Genomic DNA, 27,685 nt, shown 5'->3' with positions numbered 1-27,685 from the left:
GAAGCTTTTCTCTGCGGCCCTGGCTGGGGAGCACCTGTGGCTGCTGGGCTGGGACCCTTTTCAGGAGGCGCCTCTTCTTTCTGCAGGTGGGTCATGTTGCTGGATGTGGCCCCCTGCCTTTCTCAGGGCAGCTCCCGTCCCTCTACCCACCTGGAGCCCCTGCTTCCAGGACCCCACTTTCCACCCCGCTTGCACAATGGAGAAAGTGTTTGGAAACACCTTGCCCCAGCACCTCGCCACCCAGGCGCCCAAGCTGCCTGGCTGGGGCAGCTTCCTGAGGTTGTTTATTGATCATCATTTCCTTAGCTGAAAGTGTAGAGAAGTATGAAGGAGGAAGCTAGGGGGGTGGTTTCCTTTCTCAATCTTATTGGTGTTACTGTGACACCCTAGGAAAAACGTGAACTTGACTATCTCAAAGCCCAGATGTGACCCTGTTTCTTGTTTAAGTGCTGAGATTTGCCTTGAGATCGGGAACTTCTTTCTTCCTTTATCTTGATGTAAAATTCACAAAGCACTATAGCATTGCTTTTATACAGATATTTTTAATATTACGTTCTGTAAAGAGAAAATAAAGTCTTGGTTCTCTGTCCAGAGACAGGTGGAAGACAGGATTCTTTTTGAGTTTGGATGGTGTTTTTGTTATCTTTTGTTTAGCACTGAGTGGTAATTTGAGCATTTTCTTTCAAAGATGACTGTGTCCAGGACAGCAAATTTTACAGAGCCAGGATAATTGGCTGGAGAATTATTTCTAGTGACAACTAGGAGTTCAATATCCCAGTCGCAGTTTCCATAGATGTAAAATTAAAGGCTTTGCGGCCACATAATCCAGAATCAGTTTTAGCAAGGTGAGAAGCCATGTAATTTAGGATGTTGCAGAGTTGAAATACATTGAAAGTCTTGCTAATGATACAGGTATAACAGAGTAATTATTTTTCATCATAATGCTGGTTTCATTTTTATAAGACAACTAACCCAGCTGTTGGAAGGAGTGTCTTCCCACAGGAGGGTTTTAAAGTTCTACTGCATTTATCATTTTGAAAATGCTCTGGGCTTTTGAAACCATTCTTCACCCTTGCTATGTGAAAATGTCCCATTCTCTATAAATGGCAGTCATATAAATGTCACTCACATGAAAGAATACTTTTTTTCTGATAGAGGAGGTGTAATTTTATAAAATGGCACATTTATTCCAAGCTGTAACTTTTTTGAGATATGGCCTTTTGCAAGGCCCTGAGTTTTTCAGAATGCTGTGATTTAGCACGGTGTGAAATTTTACCTGCATGTATTCTGCCTGCATGGCAAATACTGCCAGCCCAGAAAACAAGATGAAGCACTCTCTATTATCAGACTTCAAGGTTGTAAAGTAAATGGTACATGTGCACAGAGAAATTGGGTCATAGAGTTTTTTCCATTTGGAAACATTTATGATTTTTCTGAAGCTCAAATACTGACTGGAGGCTCAGAAAGCAGCATCTGCAAGGCCTGACCTCTCACTTGAGAGTGATTTCTAGATATCTGGCTTGCTTGAACTTGCTAACTGTTATTTGGAAGGAACCAAATAGATTTTTGTAAGCCTGTAAGTAAGTTGAAAACCTTAGGCCTTGTACTACATTGTGTACAACTTAAGAGAAATAGGTTCCTTTGTCATAGAGCTTTGAAGCTGAAGAAATCTTGATCCATTTCTTAAAGGACAACTTTGCCTCTTAAAGGAGCAACCTAAATCATCCTGTATGATCAATACCATTATTTAGAGGACATAGGTTCACCTTTCAAAGTCTAGATGATTTGTGGTTATAGGTTCATCTCGGTGTTTTATGACTTCTAACATCTAGTTCTCTTTATAACTAAATTTAATATTTTTATCTGCTGTTATTTAAGTCATTGCATTGGAGCAATCCTTAGAAACTGGATAAATTCCAGTAAACCAATACATACTCACATGTGCACACATGTGCACACACACACACACACACACACACACACTCACACACACACACTAAATTTAAAACCTCACCAGCATTATAGTGCTTCAAAACTAGAGGAGGTGCCTGCTGACTAGTTGTCCTCTGAGAAGGTCATTTTTTTAAGTGCCTGTAGCTATACCTACCCATAATTCCTACTCTAAGCATTCTGAATATGGTACATAATGAATTTTTTTCTGGATGGGCTTTGTGGTATTTTTGAAGTTTAAGCAAAAATCAGAAATAAAATTACAGACAGAGCAACTGTATATTTGATTTTCACATTGTCAAAAAATGGTTCCTTAATTGTAAAAACTTCTCTTCAATTCTACATGATATGTTAATTTCCTATATGATATGTTAAACTTACTCAAATTTTCTTAATAACTTTTAAATAATTTCCAAAATGATTTGAATTAGCACATGCTTTTTTGGTTAAAAGGAAACCAGTACTGCCAAAAAGCTAGGTAAATAATGGAAAAATAACCAATGTTTAAAAATGTCTAATAAGAAAATATATTTGTACTATATACATAAATGATTTGTCCTTCCAAAATTATTAAGGAATAATGAAAAGAGAATGTTCACACTGTTTGAAGATCATTTCAGAACTCTCACTAAGAAAAAAAATGTAGCATTTACTAAAATATTCCCACTAAAATGTTATCCTAATCTAACTCCTCCATAATATTCAACTAGTTTATTCAGCCATGTGTGAAGTGATCTTAGCCTATTATACATTGATACATTGATCAGAATAATAAGTTCACTTTCCAGCTAGGAGCTGGTGGCTCAAAACTATAAGCCTAACTATTATGAGGCAACATCTGAGGATCATGGTTCAAACCAGCCAAGGCAAAAAAATGTCCATGAGATTATTATCTATTACCCACCAAAATGCCAAAAGTGGGAGTGTGATTCAAATGGCAGAGTACTAATCTTGAGCACAAACGCTTAGAAACAGAACCCAGGAACTTTTGAGTTATGCTCTAGATGGACTCCCCCCCAAAAAAGTTAAACTTCCTATTTTAAAGGAAAGAAAAATTGGTCAAAGAGTAATTTTGAAAAGTTATAAACTATTATTCTGAATAAAAACAAGTTGATTGGGGATCTGAGGGGAGGGAAACGAGGACAAAGACATAAAAAAGGGTATCAAGGTTTGAGAAGTAAAGCACCCATTACCTGACAAATGTAACTGTAATCCTACTATAATTTATCCCCAAAATAAAATATAATAAAAAAGGACCCGAAGTTTGACCTAGTAGTAGAGTGCTTGCCTAGCATGCACAAAGACCTGGGTTCAATTCCTCAGTACTACATACATAGAAAAAAGGCAGAAGTGCTGTGGCTTACTTGGTAGAGCCCTAGCCTTGAGAAAGCTCAAGGACAGTGCGCAGGCTCTGAGTTCAAGACTCAGGATTGGCAAAAAAAACAATAAAAAAGAAAGCTAACAATTAAAAATATAACTTGTAGAAGAATATTAGTATAATACAAAGTAACCATTTTGACATCGGCACCTAATAATACTAGCATTGAGATCATGGCAATTGGAAGAGACAAATAATGTTTCCATACGTATGATGAAGCTTACCACAAAACAAAATCTTATGAAATATGCAATGTATTATGTATTTTATTATACATAATGTATTTTGCATCACATAATACATGTATATAGAAATGTAATTCAAAATTACATTGTTACAGTGTGGAAACTGAGCTTTAATTTTGAACCTAAGTTAAAAAGTGGCTGAAGAAACTTTGTAAACACCTTGGTAAACTTTCTTGCCCTTCTCCCTAATAGATCAGTGTCCCTCTTCTTGGCCCCCAACCTCTCTGCACACTGCTCTGCTCCAGCTCGCATGAAGTGCACTTAAAGTAGTTATTGCTGAGAAATTACTGACTCCTAATAAGTCAGTGACTTTGTAATTTATCCCTCTTTCTCTGTTTCCTAACATAGTGGTCATCACAGCCATTCATTGACTCTCTAATGAAACATGAAATCTTAGCAAATCATTGTTGATAATCCTGAGTTTTCTTTTAGGAATATGCTAACAACCATATGGACCATGAGAGGACTTAGTAAGATGAGATAAGTGTGGCTGTTACCTGTACTGTACTAGCTAACAGAGTCAAAGAATGATAGCAAAGCCCAGATTTTAACTACATACCATCTGGGGAGAAGTGTGAGGATGCTTTGTACTATAGAGTATATATAAATCATTTGATTATTATGATTACTTTCAAAGTAGAAGAAACTAGAAACTTGCTGTTTCCTTTCAGCCTCCCTAATTTTAATAATCTTATTATGTTGTTATGATTTTAATAATAAATTTTCAGTTATTAAATTTGGGGTACTAATCATTTAAAATGGAATGATATGATTGGAGTGGAATGAAGATTGGAATATCAAATATTTTAATATTTTAATTATTTTAAAACTTAAGTCAAACATTTTAGTCCTTATTTAATACCTGAAAGCCTAGACTATAATACAAAGCCTACTCAACTATTCAAAATAACTTGATTTCAAAGTATTCTTATATGTGCATACACATGCACACACACACACACACACACACACACGCACACACACACACACACACACACACACACACACACCACATGTGTTTCTGGCATTCTCCCTCATTCCCAAAATGCAAAGGTAATTTATTTTTATATTTAGTTTCCTGACATATATGGTATGGGGAATATGAGGAGGTTAAGGGAAATGAAATGAGGTTGGAAAATGGTTCATAGCAGTTAATAATAAATGTGTGCCAATTGTACACCTTTTTTAACCCTATTTTGGGTCATGTCTGGGAAATGATGAAATATTTGGGGATGGGAGTACACAAAAGTACTCCCTGAATCTATTTCCCTGAAGGAAATAAGACTTAATGGAAACAGACTTACAAACTGTGTTGAGGAAGACAGTTTTGTGGTAGACATTTTGTGGGTAGGAGAAACCGCATGGCCTTGTTTTCCTAAGAAACATGGGACCCTGTGGAAAAAGAGGCTCCTACAGAAAGAAATTTAGACTCAATGTGTACTCAGGATGAAAACAGTAATGCCATCTTGTCAGCCCAGTTATTTTCATGAGCACATGCCATAGATGTGGGGAGCAGAGTATGAGAGGTAAGGAAAGATGGAAAAGTGCATTGGAAAGACAGGCATAAAGGCCTAATTTGTAGCATTTAGTAATCTGAAAATCATGCAACCATACCACAATGGCTGACTTTTAGCTACCAAATCATCTTGTCACACCACCAAAAGGATCTGAAATTAAAATCCTGGGAATCAAAAACAGAGGTTGTTTCTTGTAAATGTCTTGAACAATTGACACTGATGTCAATCTTGCATATCAAAGCATAACATGAAAAAGAAATTAATTTAAGGAATATTTTCTCTTTGGGATAGAGAATGGAGTAACTCCAAGGCCAGATTATGCTCTGTAGTTCCATCTCAGTAAACATTAGTGGCAGTGGAAGTCGTTTCCACAAAGGCCAGGAGGAAAAATGACAATAAAGAAGATGAAAGAGGCTGAACAACCCCCAGGAACTTTCTAAAAGTAGAGTTCCCCTATCAGTTGGATTGGCTTGGGGAGGCATGAACCACCTCACAACTACCCTATCCCCAAGCTGATTTAGTAGTCATCAAGATGTAAATGAATCCAAGGCAGGACTATTCTGAGGGAATTCTTGTGTGGACTAAATTGATCGAAGACTAAAGGTATCAGGTCACTTTCTGAACATCTACCTCTGTAGTAACATAGAAAACCAAAACCACTAAATGACACTAAATACTGAGTAGATTATTGCCTGTCATCAAATTAAGCAAATATTCTCGTTGTCTGTGCAAGCAAAATACTACCAAATCAGTGAAATAAGAATCTGAGTCCTTGGTGAACTACTAATTTGTAAATTGCTCCTGATTTTAAAATGTAAAGAGAAATCAAATAAATGACCCCAGGCTCCCTGACCTTGTCCTCCAGAGATGCAGACTTAAATCAAAGGAGCCAGCCATCCTAGACAGTTAATGAAATGCCGGGTGAATCAGGAAATCATTATTGAATGAGGAGCCTCCGTTCCCAGTAAGAAAATCAAAAGAATCTTAATTTATGCTGACAGAAGCTGCCAAGATGTAAAAACTGTGTTGGGGGGGGGGAGGCAGGGAGGAAGGGAACATATATGTCAATGAGCTTTTTTTTTAATTTTAACATATATACTTTAATATTTTTTGTTTTTTATATATTTTTTGTAATTAATAGAAGGGTTACATTATATTTGCCAGATAGAAGGTGCATTAACTCACATACATTGCTACCCTTTCTCATGTCTTGGTCTTTAGTTTGACAACAAACTTACATTAGAAATCTCTTGTAAAATACAACAGACAATAGACCTTCATTACCTGTGGCCACTATAAGTCACAGTGTGGCACTCAATAGAATCACTCAATAGCTCATTTTCAACCAGTTGTTAGCAATTCATGTGGAAGTACCCATCTCCATTGAACATTAATGATACCCTGAATCAGACTGAAGAAGTTGACTCTTTTAATATTATTTTATTGGCTGGCATAAACATCACTTATCAATAACTTATGTTTCGGTGAGACAAATAACATTTTCTCACAAAATAATTTAAATAATCTTTTCATCAGCAACCAATCAGTAGATATTTATTTAGATAAAGAATTTTTGATGACAGATTTCTGCTAGTCTGTGGCTACTTTGAGCTGTTAATAGCAGGACTTTTTATGAAAATCATGACATATCCTACTACAGAGCATTCTCTTAAACTGACAGAGTATTAAGACACAATATATACCTGTGAGATACACACTCATCTGTACTTCTAGCTCAAGTTTCTCTCTCTCTCTCTCTCTCTCTCTCTCTCTCTCTCTCTCTCTCTCTCTCTCTCTCCTCTCTCTCTCTCTCTCATTTGAGATACAGAGAGAAAATAAATCTGTTCTTTTACTAACAAATACAAATTTGGCATAATTAGAATTAAAATTCCCAATTAAGTTATATTCTAATTACAAAATGAATTATTTTGGTTTTCCTTGGTACTCAATTAAACAAGGACACTACTACACAAGTTTGAGGTTCCTCTTCAGTCAACCTTGTATTTGTTTCACATTCTCCTATTCTTAATCAGTTATAAAGACCAGCAAATATCATCTATTTCACGGGGTCCATTAGGAAAGTTTTGAAATGTCAAACATAGTGTCTTTGCTAATCTAGTTACAAATTAAGCTTAGGGTTTTTTTGTTTTGTTTTTGGAGATAAGTTCTTGTTAGGTAGCAACTGAGTGTTTTGGTAAAGGGTAGACCTTTACTACCCCAGCTAATTAATGCATGTACTTTGGCTTTCACTTTCTCCTTTACCTGGAAAAGTCCTTACCTTAATGCTCTTCTCAGTCTCCAAGTCTCAGCTTGATTAAATTTACCAAAAAAAATAACACAATTCCCAGTCAAACATGAACTTTATGTTACTGTTACAAGAGTCAGATTTGCATTCAAAACTATTGATATTTGGTAAAAATTTAAACTTAACAGGGTACTATATATTTTAATTATTAAATCTGGCAACCTTGACTGGCACCTCATTTTTAGAGAGACTTCTTCTGACCAGCTATAACATTTAGACAGCCTCTCTCCTCACTGAATTTGTACTTTGTAACACTGTTCTGTATGCTTCTGAGTACTTACTCTGAAATCTGAAATTATATTTATCTAAAACCGACTTATTTATTATTTTTGTAGAAATTGTTCAACTTGCACACACAGCAGGGTTGTTGTTGTTGTTGTTGCTAATCCTGGGGCTTGAACTCAGAGCCTGAGCACTGTCCTTGGGCTTTCTCAAGGCTAGAACTCTACCACTTGAGCCACAGCACAACTTCTAGCTTTTTCTATGTATGTGGCATTGAGGAATTGAATCCAGGTTCTTCATTCATGCTAGGCAAGCACTCTAGCACTAGACCAAGTTCCCAGTCACACAACAGATTTTGAAGCATACAAATTAGGAGTTCTGACTTCTTCATTACTTTTGGTGGCATGGGGAAGGGGGTTCAGTGATGGAGCTTGACTTTAGTGCCTGGGCCCTGTCCTTGAGCTTTTTCATTCAAGGTTATCACACTATCACTTTGATCCATAGCACCACTTTCAGTTCTCTGGTGGTTAATTGGAAATGAGGATTTCATAGACTTTCTTGCCCAGGCTTGTCTGGAATTGTGATCCTCAGATCTCAGCCTACTGAGTAGCTAGGATTACAGGAATGAACCACCATAAGTTGTTAATTTTTAAGGAGTTATAAATACACTTTACAAGTTATCTGTATTCATCACCTCATCATCTTCAGCATACTGACTGCACATGATAGATACAAAGCAATTACTAATAGTGACACAGATGTGTTAGTGTATACTAAAAGAAAACCTTTGAAAATTTTTCATAAAATTCCACCTTTACAAACAGAACTACATCTAACTACAAGGCTAAAAAAATAAATACTTTAATTAATTTATAAACAAAACGTGAACAATCAAAAACTCTCAATAATCCATTGATTCTGGGAATGTTATTTTAGTAAAGTGTCATTGGTGGGGTTTTTTTTTGCCAGTCGTGGAGCTTGAGCTCAGGGCTTGGGCATTATCCTTGGACACTTTTTGCTCAAGGCTAGCTAGCCCTCTGCCACAGTGCCACTTCTGGCTTTTTCTTTGTATGTCATTTCAGGGAATGGAATCCAAGGCTTCATGCATGGTAGGTGAAAACGCTACCACTAGGACACATTCCCAGCCCATCATTGGTGGTCTTTATAAGTCAGTCTTCTTCTATTACAGTAATAGGCAATATATTCAGTGTTCAGATCAGAGCATATTTGTTCTTTTCTGAAAAGACTTGATCTCACCAAATGCTGAAATTACTCAGTGAATAAATCAGATGGTCCTGTGTAGGTATGAGGATTTTACATTTTTCAAATTGTTTTCACTTTCCATTTGTTGCTGGGTGATATTAAAACAAATGATCCCACTCACCGGAGGCTAACATATTTATGAAACTCCTTCTTGCCCTTTATCACATGATAAAGGACACATTTGCTTGGTAAACTTCAGTTCATTGTATGTCACATGGTCAAGGGCTTTCACAGTAGATTGAAGCTCAGAAGAAATAATAGAGGCAAAAAGATCTTATTTGTAAGCAATAAAATGTCCTGTCCAGTTTTCAAGTATTATTTGTATTCCAGCCCTCTGGAAGATGCTAAGCCACATTATTGCCTCCCTGTGCTACAAAAGCCAGTGAATGTTGGTGTCTCCAAATGTGACAATGTCCAGAATTAAGATGTTTAGAATAATCACTTCAGACTCCAGAGCCAAATTCTCAAATCCAGAAGGAGACAGAATGATTTTAATAATGGCTTACAAATGAGTAGGCTTTGCTTTGTATGAGAGTTGCTATTAATGCGTACCAAGGGAGGTGTGTGAGATTTGACCATACTTGAATTTTGCTAGTCTTGTAAGACAATTGTTAGAGATTTTCTAAAAGACAATTTAGAGTGACCCACGTGCAGTCTGCAACCAAGTCTGGAATTTGGTGGTAAGCTGCGCCAGCACTCATTTTGTTTCTGGTTTACTCTACAGATATGGAATCTAGCTTCTTAATCAGAGTACTTATGAGAACAAGTTGCAAATAAACAGTTTCTGTACCCAAACATGATCTCATCAAGACTGCCTTGCTCTGTTCTCTCCACCCCCAGCCACTATCTTCAAAACAAATGAAGTTATCCTTATCTTCCCCCATTTCCTGTAGTCCTCAAATAAGGGATCTCTTTAGAATCCCTGACTTCTGTTTTGATTTGGCTTTTTAGGTTCAGAACCCTGAGCTCTACTTCACATAGATTCAAAAACTTAGGAGCTGGTTCCCTGTGGCTCTCTAGCTGATACTAATGTGTGGCCAGGGAGGAAAACCAATGCAACCAACTATTAGGAAGAAGCTAACAACAACAACAAAACCCTGATCAAAGGTTTACCACCACAATTCTCAGGCTTGGCTAGCCATTAGAATCACCTAGGGAAGCTTTTGAGAAACACACACACACACACACACACACACACACACACACACACACACACACCAGGCTCTACTCTAGACCAATTCAGGGTAGGCATTACGAAAGGTGATCATTAGTTTCCTGAATAAACTCATTGCCTGATTAGCATGTGCACCAGGACTGAGTGCAGAACCCACTGCGTTTTTCACAATGCTTATGGATTCTAAAAAGTTTCCAAAATAAGGGTAGGTGTGCTGGGAATGTAGATGTAAAACTGTCATACATTACATGTCTCTTCTCCTTCCATGCCATTGTAGTTAAACTCCACCCATATGATAGTCTTTACCATATCTCCAGCTGGATCCCAGTGTACTATTTTGACTTACTAAAAATTGTATGGTAATGATACTTTTGTCTTTCAAGTTCCTTTTTATTACCTCAAAACTTTTTATATGAAACATTTTATTTACATTTTTCACTCTGCATAGATATGTGAATGTCAAAAGAGCTAAAAAAAATTTAAGACTCTACAGATGTGTACAAGTAACTAAGGTTGATTCTTTACTCAAAGGAATTTATCTTTATTTTAATTTTATAGGGAATTTCCAGAATTGAATAAGAGGGATTCATGAAAGCTACATTCTCCTCTTAGGACTCTCCACACCAGAGAAAGAAAAAAATCTCTTTTTCTTCTTGCAAATATTATATTTTATACAAAATTACAATAAATGTATAATATAGAAAATATATCTTTCCCTTTATTCTTTAAAATATGAAGGAAATAAATGACATTTTTGCTGAATGTAAGGCAGTAAAATGACCACCTTTTAAAAGCATCGTGATTGGGTTATGGATTCATCTTCTTACCAGAAAACTAGGGAACACAGTCTATTCCAAAGTATAAGAGGGTAAAGTGCTATTTGGCACACTCAAAAAAAATCAAATTTTAATTATTAACTTACCTTCTAGAGGAATCCTATCCTTATAGTCCATAGATATATACATGTTGCCTCTATGGTTTTGTGTGTGCTATGGTTTTTTTGTTGTTGTTGTTTGTTTGTTTGTTTGTTTGTTTTTTGCCAGCCCTGGGCTTGAGCTCCGGGCCTGAGCACTGTCCTTGGGCTTCACAAAGCTAGAGCTCTACCACTTGAGCCTCAGCACCACTTCCGGCTTTTTTCTATGTATGTGGTACCAAGAAATCAAACCTGGGTCTTCCTGCATGCTAGGTAAGCACTCTACCACTAGGCCAAACTCCCAGCCTCATGTTTTTTAACAGGCTGTATTCATCTCCTACAAATATAATGTGTGTTATATTTTTGAAATACTTTTAAGGTATTTATTTTTGTAGCTATCAGCATTTAAAATGATTATTGTATAAATACATAAGATTGTTTTAAAACTTACATAGAAAGAAAAATGATCTAGAAGGACTATAATAGTTTTGAAAAGGAACATAAGAAGCAGAACTCCACTACCTATCTTGAAGGATTATAAAGCTATCACCATGAGCATTGTCTGGCAAGAAGGGAAGGTGTGAAGATCCGTAAAGCAGGACAGACAGCTTAGAAATTGGCCCATATCTACATGACAGTTTACTTTTTTGGCCATGGTAAAAAAAAAAGCCATTCAATAAATAAGAACACTATTTTTACTAAATGGCAAGCTAACAGCACTTATAGGCAAATAAGGAACCTTAAACTACTTTGTACTTCATAAAGCTTCAAATAGATTATGGGCTTAACTTTAAAAATTAAATTTGCAAAAAGAATTATTTGGCATTTAGGGCATCACGAAGAGTTTTGTAGATATAAATCTTAACTCATGAAAAGAAATGATCAATAAAAAGGACATCTTCAAATTTAAGAACTTTTTCTAAGCCATAAGAAGAAAAGCTATAAACTGGGAGAACATATTTGCAAATCTGACAAATGATTTATATATAAAATACATAAAGAATAATCAAGAGTCAACAGTACATATATATATATATATATAAAGATGATAATTGAGAACATAAGAAACTGTTCAACATCTTTAGCCACTCGGGAAATGCAAATAAACACCACAATGGTATAGTGTTGCTTACTCATAATCCTAGCTCTCAGCTGGGGAGGCAGAACCATAAGTTCAGGCCAACTTGAGCTACAAAGAGACATCTTCACTCACAAAAAAAAAGAAAGAAATGAAATGAAAAAAAAAACAGATGAAATATCAGAGTTGCTAAACTTAAAAACACTGTTAGGAGAGGAGGATGAGCATGATGGAAAGGAGCGCCATGAGAGAATGTCTCAGGATTGGAATAATCTGCACCATGCTTACAAGGTGAGTATGTAAATCTCCAGTTAGAGCAAATGACATGCAAATGAACATGTGTCCTAGCAATGTCAGAAGTGACATGGCTTTATAGGATACTGTGCTAGAATAGTGTAAATGTTGCCATTGGCTTAAACGGGGTGAAGACTGAACAGAGCTCTCCCATACTGTCTTCAGAAAATCTGTGTGTCTATCATGATTTCAATTTAAGAGTTTTGTGGTTTTAACAAACCCTGAATTGCTAACTAAAAGCATTTGATTACTGAATTTTGAAATCCTGTTTGAGCATTTCCATTTTTTAATAGACTGAAATTCTCAAAAATGGGAACTAGTTTGGGCCAGTCTGAGACAAGAACGTCTGAAATGTAAGAGATAACATGCCAGGCAGGTCACGGCATCCTCATGAAGGAACCTGGGTGGGAACATCTCTAAAGATTTCTACCCCTGGTTCCCAAAACCTGGTGTGGAATGTGCCTGTACAGAGGGAAGATGGGCAAGATTTCTCTTGACCCATACCTGGTCTCCCGTAAGTAAAGTGCACTTGCACATATGCCTACACAAACACACACACACACACACACACACACACACACACACACACACACACACACACACACAGTTCTCAGTGATAGCTTGCTTCATGACCTTTAGACTCATCTTTGCTACCTTCGCATTTGCGTCACCAAATAATAATCCTTAACCTATATAAACATTCCAGTGGGATTACTTCATTTACCTTGGCTGTTCTGTGAATAGACTTCTATGGGACATATGTCCATAAGAGGTAAACCAGTCCTGGTGGTTTTTTAAGCCAAGAGATACATTTGTTATTTGTCCTCCTACTTAACAGAGGTTTACATGGGCTGAAAGAAAGGAAGAGAGCATTGTTATATTTTAACTATTTTAGTTCATTTTTTTCTTAAGTCTTCTGATTACCTTATCAGAACATTTCTTAAGTCTTTACACAAGTAACCTGCTACCTTCATAAATTAATATTTCCAAATAGCTTTCTATTTAGCTTGCTAGCTATGTCCTTTGCCATAAAGAAGCTCTGCAGTTTAATGCAGTCCCATTTATCCAAACTTTCTTTGTTATGTTGTGCTTCTGGGTCTTTATTAAGAAAGCTTCCACCTGTGCCAAGGAGCCATAGTGTATCTCCTATTCCTTCTTATAAAGTTTTCAGTATCTTCTTTTACCTTGCGGTCTTTGATCCATTTGAAGTTAATCCTGGTGCAGGGTGACATAGAAGGATCCAACTTTAGTTTTCTGCAGGTGCTTAACCAATTCTGCCAGCAAAACTTGTTGAAGAGGCTGTCTTTCTTCCATTCTATTTTTTGGCTCCCTTATCAAAGATTAGATGGCCATAGGTCTGTGGGTTGATTTCTGGGTCTTCAGTTCTCTTCCATTGGTTATCAAGCTATTTTGGTTACTATTGCTCTGGAGTCTAAAGATTGGTATTGAAATTTCTCCTACACTCTTATTTCTGCTACAAATTGTTTTTGCTCTATGGGGTCTTTTATTATTCCATATGAAATTTTGGATTGCCTCTTCTATTTCCTTGAAGAATGACATTGGGATATCGATGGGTATTGCACTGAATTTGTAGATAGCCCTTGGCAAGATTGCCATTTCTATGAAGTTAATTCTTCCAATCCAAGAGCATGGGAGGTTTCCTCAGTTCTTTAATTTCCTTTTTCAGGGTTTTAAAGTTTTCACCGATAAGGTCCTTTACATTCTTAGTTAAGTTAATTCCTTGGTACTTTCTTTTCTTTGAGACTATTGCAAAAGGAGTTGCTTCCCTGATTGCTGCCACATTCATCTCGTTGTTGGCCTATAGGAAGGTGGTTGATTTTTGAAGGTCAATTTTATATCCTGCTACCTTGCCGAAGTTTTGAATCAGCTCAAGCAACTTGGGAGTGGAGTCTATAGGGTTCTTTACAGAATCATGTCATCTGCAAAGAGGGAATGTTTCACTTCCTCTTTCTCTATTTGGATCCCCTTTATGCTTGTTTCTTGCCTTATTGCACTAGCTGGGAATTCTAATATGTTAAAGAAGAGTGGAGAGAGTGGGCATCCTTCTTTTGTTCCTGATTTTAGAGGAAATGGCTTTAGCTTTTTGCCATTAAGTATAATGCTAGCTGTGGGTTTGTCATAGACAGCCTTTATTATACTGAGGAATGTTCCATGGATTCCTAGTTTCTCCAGAGCTTTTAGCATAAAGGAGTGTTAGATCTTGTCAAATACCTTTTCTGCATCTATTGAGACAATCATGTGATTCTTGTCATTGCTCCTGTTGATGTGATGAATTATATTAACAGATTTGCATATACTGAACCAGCTTTGCCTCCCTGTGATGAAACCTGTTTGATCATAGTGTATAATATTTTTTGATGAGTTGCTGTAGACTGTTTGCCAGTATTTTGTTGAGCAGTTCTGCATCAATATTCATCAAAGAAATGGGTCTATAGTTCTCTTTCTTTGATGAGTCTCTGTCTAGTTTGGGGATTAGGGTTATAGTGGCTTCATAGAATGAGTTTGGCAAACAGCCTTTGCTTTCAATGTCACTGAAGAACTGGAGGAGTATTGGTATGAGCTCTGCTTTGAAGGCCTTATAGAATTCAGCTGTGAATCCATATAGTCCTGGGCTTTTCTTGGATGGGAAGCCTCGTATTGCCATTTCTATTTCATTGCTTGAAGTAGGTCTGTTTAGTTGGATTAGGTCTTCTTGATTCAATTTGGGTATGTTAATATTGGCTAGAAATTCATCCAACTCAGGGGATGTGGCCAGGAGGAATCACTACTACACTGCTGGTGGGAGTGCAAACTTGTTCAACCACTATGGAAAGCAGTATGGCTTTTCCTCAAAAGACTAAACATAGAGCTCCCCTATGACCCAGCAATTCCACTACTAGGCATTTACCCAATTGGCCAGAAACAAGGACAGACTAAATCCACTAGCACAATGGTGTTCATTGCAGCACTATTTACCATAGCATAGATATGGAACCAACCCAGATGACCCTCAGTTGATGAGTGGATCATCAAGATGTGGTATGTGTACACAATGGAATTCTATGCTGCTGTCAGAAAGAATGACATCACCCCATTTGTTAGGAAATGGAAAGACTTAGAAAAAAATCACATTAAGTGAAGTAAGCCAGACTCAAAGGAACATAGGCTCAATGGTTTGCCTCATTTGTCATAATCAGTAGAAACCTGGGTCTCTCCTACTAGAGATTTGCAATAGAGCAAAACCTAGATACATAAGGCCATATAGTATGACGCTAAATGAAAGGACCTCTAGGATATAGAAACAAAAGCCATATAATGAGTGAGTATTGTACTTAATGTACTATGTTATCTCTCATCTCTTTTGCTATCCCTTGATTATCTCATATTGTTACACTATTTTACTTTGTTATCTGATATATTGGATATATTTGTATTTGGTTATTTGAAATTGGATAGGGAAGGGGGGGGAAGCAAGATGATGGGTGAGTGTGTGGGGGAGGGAAATGGGGACCAAGACATGAGAGAAGGTATCAATATATGTGAATTAATGTACCTTCTATCTGGCAAATATAATGTAACCTTTCTATTAATTACAATAAAAATATATGAAAAAAAGAAATTCATCCAACTCTTCTAGATTATCAAATTTGTTGGCATAAAGGTTTGGAACATATTCCCTTATGATGCGTTGGATCTTGGTAATTTCTGTCCTGATATTTCCATTCTCATCCATAATTTTGTTTATTTGGGTCTGTCAATTTTGTTAATTTTTTTCAAAGAACCATCTCCTTGTTTTGTTGATTCCTTCTACAGTTTTTTGTTTTACTCCAATTCATTTAATTCTGCTTTGATTTTAATAATTTGCTTCCTTCTACTGGGATTGGGGTTAGTTTCTTGTTCTTTTTCCAAGAATTTAAGGTGCGCCATTAAATTTCTGGTTTGCAATTTTTCCAATTTGTTAATGTAGGCACTCAGAGCTATAAATTTTCCTCTGAGAATTGTCTTTGCTATGTCCCAAAGGAGCTGGTGTTTTATGTGTTCCTTTTTCTTGAATTTCATAAACTGTTGCATTTCAGTTCTGATCTCCTTGATGACCCATTAGTGATTCCACAATGTGTTGTTCAATCTCCATGTGTTAGAGGATTTTCATTGGTGGAGATTGGTATTCAATTCCAGTTTGATGCCTTGTGGTCTGAGAGAATTCAGGGAATAATTTCAGTGTTTCTGAATCTGTACATGTTTATTTTATGTCCTAAACTTGGTCTATTTTAGGAAATGTTCTATATGCTGCTGTAAAAAAAAAGCATATATTCTGGTGTTGCTGGGTGGAATAATCTGCGGATGTCTGTTAGATCTAGTTGGTCTATACAATTGTTCAATTCTGATGTTTCTCTGTTGAGCTTTTCCTGGTTGATCTGTCCATAGGTGAGAGTTGTGTGTTAAAGTCACCAACAATCACTGTGTTTGGATCTATGTGTGGTTTTAGTGAAAGTAAAGTTTGCTTGATGAAGTTGGGTGCTCCGGCATTAGGTGTGTAGATATTTAGGATGGTTGTATCTTCCTGGAGGAAAGATCCCTTTATTAGTATGTAATAACCTTCTTTGTCTTTTCTCACTAACTTTAGTTTGAAGTGTATTTTATCTGATATGAGCATGGTGACTCCAGCCTGTTTATGGGGCCATTACCTTGATAGATTTTATTGCAACCTCTCACTTTCAAGGTATGTTCATTTTTTTGGTGAGATATGTTTCTTGAAGACAGCAGAATGATGGATCTTGCTTTTTGATCCAACTAGACAGCCTATGCCATTTAATTGGAGAGTTAAGTCCATTGATATTGAAGGTTAGGATTGAAAAATAATGAAAGCAAAATTTTTAATATGATAAAATATCAACTTTAGAGTTTCTATAAAAAATTGCATGAAAATCCAATTACCAATGATAATAAAGTATCACTGGTTTACTTAATAGAAATACAAGCTTTTCTATTAAGAAATTAATTCAAACAGTGATATTGTTATAGCTACCCTTTTGCATCATTGATTTGCTCTTTGACATCTCTGAGTTTTGAAAGTGAAAATAAATGCTAATAGTTGAGGTAACATGCTGAAAATACTATATTAGACTGCCAGGTTGTATTTTTTCCATATATTTTTTATTGTAATTAATAGAAGGGTTACATGATATTTGCCAGATAGATGATGCATTAATTCCCATACCTTGATACCCTTTCACATGTCTTGGTCCCCATTTCCCTCCCCCCTACCCCACTCCTCATCTTGTTCTCCCCTGTTCCCTATCCAATTTCAAATAACCAAATACAAATATATCCGATATATCAGGTAACAAAGTGAGATACTGTAACAATATGAGATAACCAAGGGACAGCAAAAGAGATGAGAGATAACATAGTACCTTAAGAACAACAATCATTCATTATATGGCTTATGATTCTATATCCTAGAGATCCTTTCATTTAGTGTCCAAGGGCTATCTACAAATTCAATGCTATACCCATCAATATCCCAATGGCATTCTTTAAAGAAATATAAGAGGCAATCCAAAATTTCATATGGAATAATAAAAGACCCCGTATAGCAAAAACACTTCTTAGCAGAAAGAACAGTGCAGGAGGAATTTCAATACCAAACTTTAAACTCTATTACAGAGCTATAGTTATCAAAACAGCTTGGTACTGGCATAAGAACAGGCCTGAAGACCAATGGAATCGAACTGAAGACCCAGATATTAAACCACAGACCTATGGCCACCTAATCTTTGACAAGGGAGCCAAAAAAATAGAATGGAAGAAAGCCTCTTCAACAAGTGGTGCTGGCAGAACTGGTTAAGCACATGCAGAAAACTAAAATTGGATCCTTCTTTGTCACCCTGTACTAAAATTAACTCCAAATGGATCAAAGACCTGGAGGTAAAAGCCGACACTCTGAAAACTTTACAAGAAGGAATAGGAGATACACTAGACCTCCTTGGCACAGGTCAAAACTTTCTTAATAAGGACCAGGTTGCATTTTTTAAAAGAAAACAATAAAATAAAAGATGAACAAATTTTAACTAAGATAAATTTGCCCTTCTCTTTTGAGCTGTTCTCATGTAGGCTTTTATTTGTAAGAATTAGAGTAAGAGCTTCCTAGATATCACTAAAACTAGAGGTCATTTTTCCATATTGACAATAATTGCAGTTATGAAAGCATTTTACATAAAATGAGATAATAATAGGTCATATTACTTAGCTAATACAATACAATTATTTAACAGAACTACTTGGGTAGTTATTAGATTAAATAAGCTAATAAAGTCAGCCAGTATATTGAACATTTACTGTATCTCAAGAAATGTTTTGAGATTCACAAATTCATATATTTGTCAATATGGATACAAGCATCATTTAAAAAATTAGCAAGTATTTGTTTAAGTATTATTGTTTAAGTGTTAAAGAGAAATGGAGAAGACAGACAAACATTTCCAGCTCCCCAACTCATAAAGGAAATGTCATTTAAAGACCTCATGTCTTACCATGATGAAATTAGGACCCAAAGTGTCTGAGTAACTTGTCAAGGTCATATTTAGTAAGTTGTCTTGTAGTGAAGATCTTCCTTAAAAATGAAGACGATGGCCAGGAGTTTGGCCTACTGGTAGAGTGCTTACCTAGCCTGCACAACCCGGGTTTGATTCCTTGGCACCACATAAATAGAAAAAAGCCGGAAATGGTTCTGGGGCTCAAGTGGTAGAGCTCTAGCCTTGAGAAAGTCCAAGGACAGTGCTAAGGCCCTGAGATCAAGTCCAGGACTGGCAAAAAATAATAATGGAAGGCAACACGAAATGGGCAGTCTGACAAGTCTTGTGACACATTAGACAGTAATACAAAATAAAATAATTAAGGCACCAGTCAGCAGTTTGAGGAGATTTTGTGTGTGTGTGTGTGTGTGTGTGTGTGTGTGTGTGTGTGTGTGTGTGTGTGTGATATACAATAACTGTTGTGAGCTGGTTAGCAACTAGCCAGTCCAGGTAATTTAAGATGTTAAAAGAGTTTACATATTAATAAATGGTAAGAACTTCACGCAGGAATAGCTGTTTCCATATAAAGAGCCCTGGTCATCTGCAGATGTTTTCTCATGTCTGAGTGTCACCTCATCTGACATACCTTCAAGTGATCAGAAGCTAGTTAGGAAACATTTTGATGGTTATTCATATTTAGACTTTTCTGAAATTTCAATGGAGGTGCAGAGAAGTCATGTATTCCTGATTCCTTTCTCTCATGATTTCTGCCCACCTACAAATCCTGAGTGACCTGTTGGTTATAGGTTTCTCTCATAAACTACAATCAATAACACAGATTTCTGAAAATCTGGTTAAAAAGAAAAGCCGAGTGAGTATATGTTCTTTGATCTGCATGGAATCTACAATGACCAGATTGAAACCAATAAAGAGCATTTGAAATTTTTCAAAAAGACAAAAAGCCAATGTTGAAAAAAAGTGATGTCCCCAAAGCTATAAACAGTAACTATTGTATTCCATCATAAAAACCAGTTGCTTTGGCTAAGTAGAAGCAACTGGTTTTTATGAAATAATGGCATTCGCTGGGAAGTGGACGAAGCTAGAGCAAATCATGTTAAGTGAGATGAGTCAAGACCAAAGGAACAAAAGGCGCATGGTATCCTTAATATGTGGACATTAGTTCCAAACAGTACAAGAGCAATGATTCAATATTTGGGTATCTAAGGTTATGGACATGGTCTTGGAGATATAAACATAACTACATAGACATAAAAATCTATGATGGGCTATATACTCTATAGACATAATGTTTTATTACATATATTAATATGTACCTATGACATACAAACCTCAGCTTAATTTTACTTACATTCTAAAATCTAAAGGCCAGTGATTATATGTATTTTCCCTTCTTGAATACTTGTTTGTTAACCATGACATTTGAAATATGATTTAAAAATCAATGTTAGTAAATTCTTTAATAAAAAAGACAGTTGTTTTTATATTTAAATTTTATAAAGCTACAAGAAGTTAATCATTTGTAACAGTATCTAAGTTTAGTTTTAGCTTGTATTTGTTATATTCCATCTAAGATTTGGAATTTTATGCAATACTTACACTATAACATAAAAGTCTTTTATACTTCTTAAAATTAACCCATAAGTTGATATCCTTTTCTTAGTTTTCTAATAGACAGTTATGGATCTTTTCTTACTTATATCCATTGAAAATTTGTTGGTTAACTTTATGTGAGCATATTTGATCATGTACTTGTTAATTGTCTTATGATGTTGGAAGAGAGTCTTGCTTCTTTAAGATTATAAAGTCTTCATGGTAGCTACTATTTCAATGATAATTCCATTTTTTAATGAAATGAATTTTAAATTTGCCTTGGAGTGAAGTTTGAGGAGTAGATTAATTATTTTCCATTTGGTTTTATTGTCTCTGTGTTAGATACTGAATTATCAATCTCTTTTCAATTAAGTTAAGATGTCATCATTATCATATATGTTTAGATATGTTTTTAAATTTTGTAGTATCTTATTGAACTTTTTCTAACTTTTTCTAACCCTTTGGGTTCATTGTTGCCTCATCCAGCAATATGCTCTGTGTTTCCATTTATATAAATGTTCTCTGGTTAAGATCATTCTAATGTTTTCTTTATATCTTTCTTGCTGTTTGTCATATGTTGTATTTTCCATTTTGCTGTTACTATAAAAAGTCCTTTTTCTCTAGTATTTCTATGTGGTTTAATTTTTAAAATTAATTACAAATATATTTTTTAATTGAGTTCCTAGGAAAGATGTTGAATTGCTTTTATATTTTTTTAAGATGCACTTATATATAATTCACGTAAATATAAGATTGAAAATAATGACCACTTGTTTTGTGTATTGTTTCCATAATTTGAAGTTGTCACTCATACAAAGCTTAAGAAATGGAGAGCTAAGAATCAGAATTGTTCCGTTGTAAGAATGTATTGATGATTTGGCATTAATTTTCAAGATACTTTGATAGGTATAGTCTTCCATAATAATACCGTTTTTTGTTGATTTTCTTTAGATCTCTCAGTCTACATTTTGCTCATATGAAAAGTTTTTAAGATTATACACTTGTAATCTCTCTCCCCTCCCTCCCTCCCTCCTCTCTCTCTCTCTCTCTCTCTCTCTCTCTCTCTCTCTCTCTCTCTCTCTCTCTCTCTCTCTCTCTCTCTCTCTTTGTCCCTTCCTCTGTCTTTCTTTGCCAGTCCTAGCTTGAACTCAGGACCTGATCACTGTCCTTGGGATTTCTCAAGGCTAGAGTTCTACCACCTGACCTGCAGCATCACTTTTGGCTTTTCCTATGTATGTGATACCTAGGAATCAAACCTAGATCTTCATGAATGCTAGGCAAGCACTTACCACTAAGCCAAAATCCTGGCCATTTCTCCTTCTTTCTCTACAACTTCTAGAAAAAAAAAAAAACAGTGTGGCCCTAATGACATATTGACCTGCCTTTGATATTACTGGAAATATTTCTAGGAATTCTATTTTAACTATGATGATAGGTTAAGATAGATAGTTTTTGATGGTTAAAAAATGTCTATCCTTCTACTTTGAATGAAAAATAACTGTCAAATTTTAACATATGTCCCCTAAACATACATGAATATAGCCATATTTTCTCAATACTTTTCTGTTATATTGTTACATTAATAGATTTTTCTAGTATTGAATTTTTACAATTGCTTATCCTAGAACAATATTTATTTGATTGATGTGGACTTTCCCTTAGAAAGATTCTAGACTCTTGGGCTGGGAGTTTGGCCTAGTGGTAGAGTGCTTGCCTAGCATGCACGAAGACCCGGGTTCTATTCCTTGGTACCATATACTTAGAAAAAGCCAGAAGTAGTGCTGAGGCTCAAGTGGTAGAGTTCTAGCCTTGAGAAAGTCCAAGGACAGTCCTCAGGCCCTGAGCTTAAGCTCAGGACTGGCAAAAAAAAAAGATTCTAGACTCTCTTTACTAATATGTTATTTGGGATTTTTGTATCACTAAAAGAAAGTGGATGGCATATTATTTCTCAATTAACACATTCAGATTCTGCTCTGAGAACTTTTGAAACCAAGTATTCAATTCATATTTTATTGCAATATAGGATCACAGTTTTAAACACCCACTAATGTCTTCATTTTTCATTGCAGCTCTTTGTTCCACAAATGTTTTTGACTAGTGATTTTGTTCAGTAATACATATATATATATATATATACATGAAAACATATGTGACAATTTTCAATTCTGCCTAGTTTGGATGGAAATGTATTTAAGGTAATTACAAGGTTAAAGCATTAGCTAAAATACCCTAGCTTATTACACTCATTAATTAATTACCGGGTTATAAATATGTCTCTGTTTAGCTTATTTTTTATTGATTTGTTTTTCAGTAATGGAGAAAACATACACAAATGCCCTTCCCCTCACTATGACTTCTCCTGAAAAGCAAGAAACTGTTTGTATTTTTGGAACGGGGGATTTTGGAAGAGCACTGGGATATAAAATGCTTCAGTGTGGTTATTCTGTTGTTTTTGGAAGTCGAAACCCCCAGATGTCCAGCCTGCTACCAAATGGTGCAGAAGTCTGCAGCTATTCTGAAGCAGCCAGAAAGTCTGACGTTGTCATCCTAACAATCCATAGAGAACATTATGATTTTCTCACAGAACTGACTGATGTCCTCAATGGCAAAATTTTGGTAGATGTCAGCAACAATCTCAAGATCAATCAGTATCCAGAATCTAATGCAGAGTACCTTGCACAGGTGGTACCAGGAGCTCATGTGGTAAAAGCATTTAACACCATCTCTGCCTGGGCTCTCCAGACAGGAGCGATGGATGCAAGTCGGCAGGTAAAATTAAATAAATTTCTACTCAACCTTTAAAAAGTGAATATTTTTCTCTTATATAAGATTTCACCATGTGTCCTAGGCTGGTCTTGAATTTGCAATTTTCTTGCTGAGACCTCTCTAGTGCTAAGATTACAATCATGAATCAACCCCCCTGACTCACTGAACTATCTCACAGATGCTTTTACCTCAAAGATCCCAAAACAAAGTTCTAAAATAAATTACCCAATAAATATTTCATGTTCCTAATATTTGCCAAGAATAATTGTGTTGGAATGACCAAGTAGAATATTCATTTCCTGTGATTCATTTCCCAACTATCTTCATCATCAGTTTTTAGTCTTATGGAACACAAAGGTGTCAGAATGGGAGAGCCTCTGGCCAGTACTAGAAAGTTTTACTTCTTGTTGGATGTCTGACCACTCCTATTACCTTGATTAGAAGCAACCATAAGTAATGTTTGTCCCCACACAACACAAAGGGAAGGTGAAACTTCTCAGAGTGTAGAGAACCAAATCGTACAGCCATGTAAGATGATGGAAGTATCTTCATAGAAAAACCCCACTTAGCATATGGGTGTAAAGTTTAAAACATCATCCAGCTAGGCATCCTTCGTGAACAACATTTTGTTATTATATGCCATTTATCTACACTGAGCTTATGTATAGACTTTCAAGATAATTACTCCATATAGAGAAGTAAATACAGAATTAATTCTTTTTAACTCAGGTGTTTGTCTGTGGAAATGACAGGAATGCCAAACAAAGAGTGATGGATATTGTTCGCACTCTTGGACTGACTCCATTGGATCAAGGATATCTTGTGGCAGCCAAGGAAATTGAAAACTACCCACTGCAACTGTTTCCAATGTGGAGGTTGCCCTTCTATTTATCTGCTGCACTAGTTGTCTTTTTCTTTTTCTACTGCATTCTAAGAGATGTAATCTACCCTTATGTTAATGAAAAGCAAGATACTACATTTCGCCTGGCTGTTTCCATTCCAAATCGAGTCTTTCCAATAACAGCACTTATCCTGCTGGCTTTGGTTTACTTCCCTGGTGTTATTGCTGCCATTTTGCAGCTTTACAGGGGGACAAAATACCGCCAATTCCCAGCCTGGCTTGACCATTGGATGCTATGCAGAAAGCAGCTTGGCTTGGTAGCACTGGGATTTGCCGTTCTGCATGCCATTTATACACTTGTGATTCCTATTCGATATTATGTCCGATGGAGATGGAGGAATATCACCATTGCCCAGGTAAATCTATCCACATTTGTATTTCCCCTTTGCTTAAAGTGGAATCTTGGTATATCATAATCCATTTCCCAGTAATGGAAAAAAAATCTCTCTGCTGAGCATCTTTATTTTCTAAAGTAACAAGAATTAGAAACAGCAACCCATTGAGACCTCATAGAACTAAGGAAAATAAAAGCTGTTCCCAGGCTCTTTGGATCCAGATCTGTAATCTCAAGGCTCATTGAGAAGCTGACAGACTGGCAGATTTGGGGCTCAGGAACCCTCATGACACATTCTTGAATTCCTATGGGGGAAGTCAGTGGATTTTGTACAATAAGTGAAAACCCATGTGTTCTCAAGCTTCTACTTTTATGCATGTTACTTCCTTTTAGAAGTCAAAATTAACTGTCTTCTAAGTAAAGAGGCTATTCAAATTCATGCTACAGCAATGCACATCAACTCATGAAAGGTTGCTTATGCCAGGCATTGGTGACTGGCTCACACTTATAATCCTAGTTACTCAAGAGGCTGAGATCTAAGGATCATGGTTCAAAGCCAGTCCAGTCACGAAAGTCCGTGAGACACTTATCTCCAATTAACCACTAGAAAACTGGAAGTGACCCTGCAGCTCAGCGTGGTAGAGCTATAGCCTTGATCTGAAGAGCTCAGGGACAACGCCCAGGTCCACGGTGTAGGGTGGTAGCCTTCAGCTGAAGAGCTCAGGGACAGTGTCCAGGTTGAGTTCAAGCCACATGACCTACAAAAAAAAGAACATTGAAGAGAATATGTAATTTGTTTTAGAAATTGTTAAGTAAATTAAAATTCTGCAAGACTCCTAGAAAATGTATAATATAAAAACTGTAAAAATTATAATACAAACCAGGATCAATTACTTTTTCTTACAGAAGTAATTCTAATTGTGTTTTTCAACTATTTAAAGTGATTAATGAGAAGTACCATATAATTTTCTTTGAGCAAATTTTACATGCAGACATATATTTTAATTGCCTTAAACGTGAGGTCAGAATTGTAAAGAATAATAATAACAATTTTAAACTACTTATAACTTTCCTTAGATCATGGAAAAGAAAGAGAATCCATTCAGTACCTCTTCTGCCTGGCTTAGCGACTCTTACTTGTCCTTGGGAATCCTGGGTTTTTTTCTGTTTGTACTCTTGGGCATCACTTCCCTGCCATCAGTTAGCAACACGGTCAACTGGAGAGAGTTCCGATTTGTCCAGGTGAGAATTTCATGACTGAAGCTTCTTGATATTATAAAATGAACGTAACATTACAACCATTCTCATATTTATCTCTGCTATCATGGGTACTGTTTCATTTTGCTCCATCACTTCTTCACCAATCTCATTTAAAGATCACATTAGAATACCTCAACTTAAGGTATCAACAGGCAAGTTCCTTGGCAGTTTGGTTTTCAAATGAGGACACTTTTCTGGGATTCCTGAATGCACCCAGTGCCACAGATTAGATGAATTAAAAAGTACCAATATCCATTAAACCAGGAGTGAACATGGACTAGGCAGAAGGGGAAAAGTAGTACAACGACAAAATAGTCCCTTCCAAAAGTGAACCGGATAACAGGGACATATTGATAGGGAAAGATTGATACTACAATAAAATTTAAAACCTTCAAAGTAAGATTTGATAGACTCATTCTGGCCTGATTCTAGGATTTTCTGTATATGAGCCGCCCAGGTACTCCATTAACAGAAATTAATGATTATTCCTGGATATAAAAATGGCCCTCAACGTATACCCCCAGAATCAGCAACAGCCTCATGAAGATAAATACACAAAGCACCAAGCCACACTGAGACCCACTGAATCAGCTATAGAGATGGGGCCCAGCAGTTTAACAGGTCTCTCAATGATTCAGATGCTTGCTAGAGTGAACCAGGGGGAGACAATAGACCATTAGTAGTGGACATTGGATTGGAATATCAAGTCCTACCATTCCTTCCAAGGATCAAATTATAGCCCAAAGTTTTTATAAGTGCTTTTAGTCAAAATAAGACTAAGAAAAAAGAAAAAAACCCTGAGCTTTAAAGATTAGGCAATAAGCAGTGAATTCTGCTAATTGTTCTTAATTTCCAGAAATTAATCAACATTTTTTAATGCAGGGCTTGTTGAAGTCATACTCATCTCTGGCATCTATAAAAAATCATATGTAGTAGAGTTTTACCACTGGAAACCAAGGCAAAGGGCATTATTATCCTTCTTAGAAAAGTTTTCCATGCATCCATTTCCATGCAACCATTTCATTTGTAAGCACCACTGATATTTAGTGGAGACCAATGAATACTTTACTCCCCATAGCAGTGCCCTAAATATTACAGATTTCAAATTTTGTGATTGTTCATAAATTTAAAAAAATGTATTGGCTTGAAAATTTTCTCATTTTAAGCTATAAATAGTAATGTTAACACACATATTTTTCTTTCTTGTTTATAGTCCAAACTGGGTTATTTGACCCTGATCTTATGCACAGCCCATACCCTGGTATATGGTGGGAAGAGATTCCTCAGCCCTTTGAGTCTGAGATGGGCTCTTCCCTCAGCCTACGTGTTGGCCCTCATCATTCCTTGCACAGTTCTGGTCATCAAGTTTATACTCATCATGCCATGCATAGATAAGACCCTTACTCGGATCCGCCAAGGCTGGGAGAGGAACTCAGAATACTCAAAACCAGCAGTGAATGGAAGATCAGATATATAAAGCCAAGTTGAACTTTTTCCCTCATCGTGCTCTGAAGTGTTATGAGATGTTACCTGGCTTAAAGAACCTGATGTGTTGGAAACAACACTTATTTTATTTCAAGATGGTGATGAATCAGACCAGGCCTGAAGGCCATGAAGCTGAGTTTAAGATTAGCACAGTGGATTCACATTAAGAAGTTTCTTGATTGTAGGCAACATGAATATTGTAATGTCTTACAAACTCCAGTGGTAAAAAGGCAGAGACAAGTGAATCAAGAGAGCACAGTGATAAACCATGATGAAGATTTTGCTATAGGTGTGTGTCTGAAGAAGAGGCCTAAATGAAGTATAAGGAGTGAAATCTCTTTGTCTTTCTTTTCCCAAAGTAAAGTTGATCATAAATATTGCCATAGGGATTTAATTCTACTTTGTTCATGGGTTTGTTGGTGGTGGTAGAATAATTCTGTTTCTTGCTTGCTTTCTTTTTCTAAAGCCAAAACT

General features: G+C 36.2%; 1 protein-coding gene across 1 annotated transcript; it reads left to right on the top strand.

Moving 5' to 3' along the window:
- On the top strand, window positions 1–27,342 carry Steap4 (STEAP4 metalloreductase). The gene is made up of 5 exons (XM_090333056.1): window positions 1–86; window positions 22,777–23,234; window positions 23,961–24,488; window positions 25,544–25,708; window positions 26,940–27,342. The coding sequence occupies exons 2-5, from the start codon at window positions 22,779–22,781 to the stop codon at window positions 27,201–27,203; spliced, it is 1,413 nt and encodes a 470-aa protein (XP_090189182.1). The 5' UTR covers window positions 1–86; window positions 22,777–22,778; the 3' UTR covers window positions 27,204–27,342.
- The last annotated feature ends 343 nt before the right edge of the window (window positions 27,343–27,685 follow it).

The sequence above is a fragment of the Megascapheus bottae genome, chromosome 5 (genome assembly GCF_031878675.1).
Source record: "Megascapheus bottae isolate mThoBot1 chromosome 5, mThoBot2.hap1, whole genome shotgun sequence".
In the NCBI taxonomy this organism is placed as follows: Eukaryota; Metazoa; Chordata; class Mammalia; order Rodentia; family Geomyidae; genus Megascapheus; species Megascapheus bottae.
The sequence above is the reverse complement of the archived record's forward strand: the minus strand, read 5'-3'. Positions and strand labels throughout refer to the sequence as shown.

Bases quoted from the DNA above. Each gene is read 5' to 3' on its own strand.
- Steap4 (XM_090333056.1), top strand. From the start codon at position 22,779: ATGGAGAAAACATACACAAATGCCCTTCCCCTCACTATGACTTCTCCT. The intron at 23,235-23,960 runs GTAAAATTAAAT...TTTTTAACTCAG, and splicing joins CGATGGATGCAAGTCGGCAG to GTGTTTGTCTGTGGAAATGA. The intron at 24,489-25,543 runs GTAAATCTATCC...AACTTTCCTTAG, and splicing joins GGAATATCACCATTGCCCAG to ATCATGGAAAAGAAAGAGAA.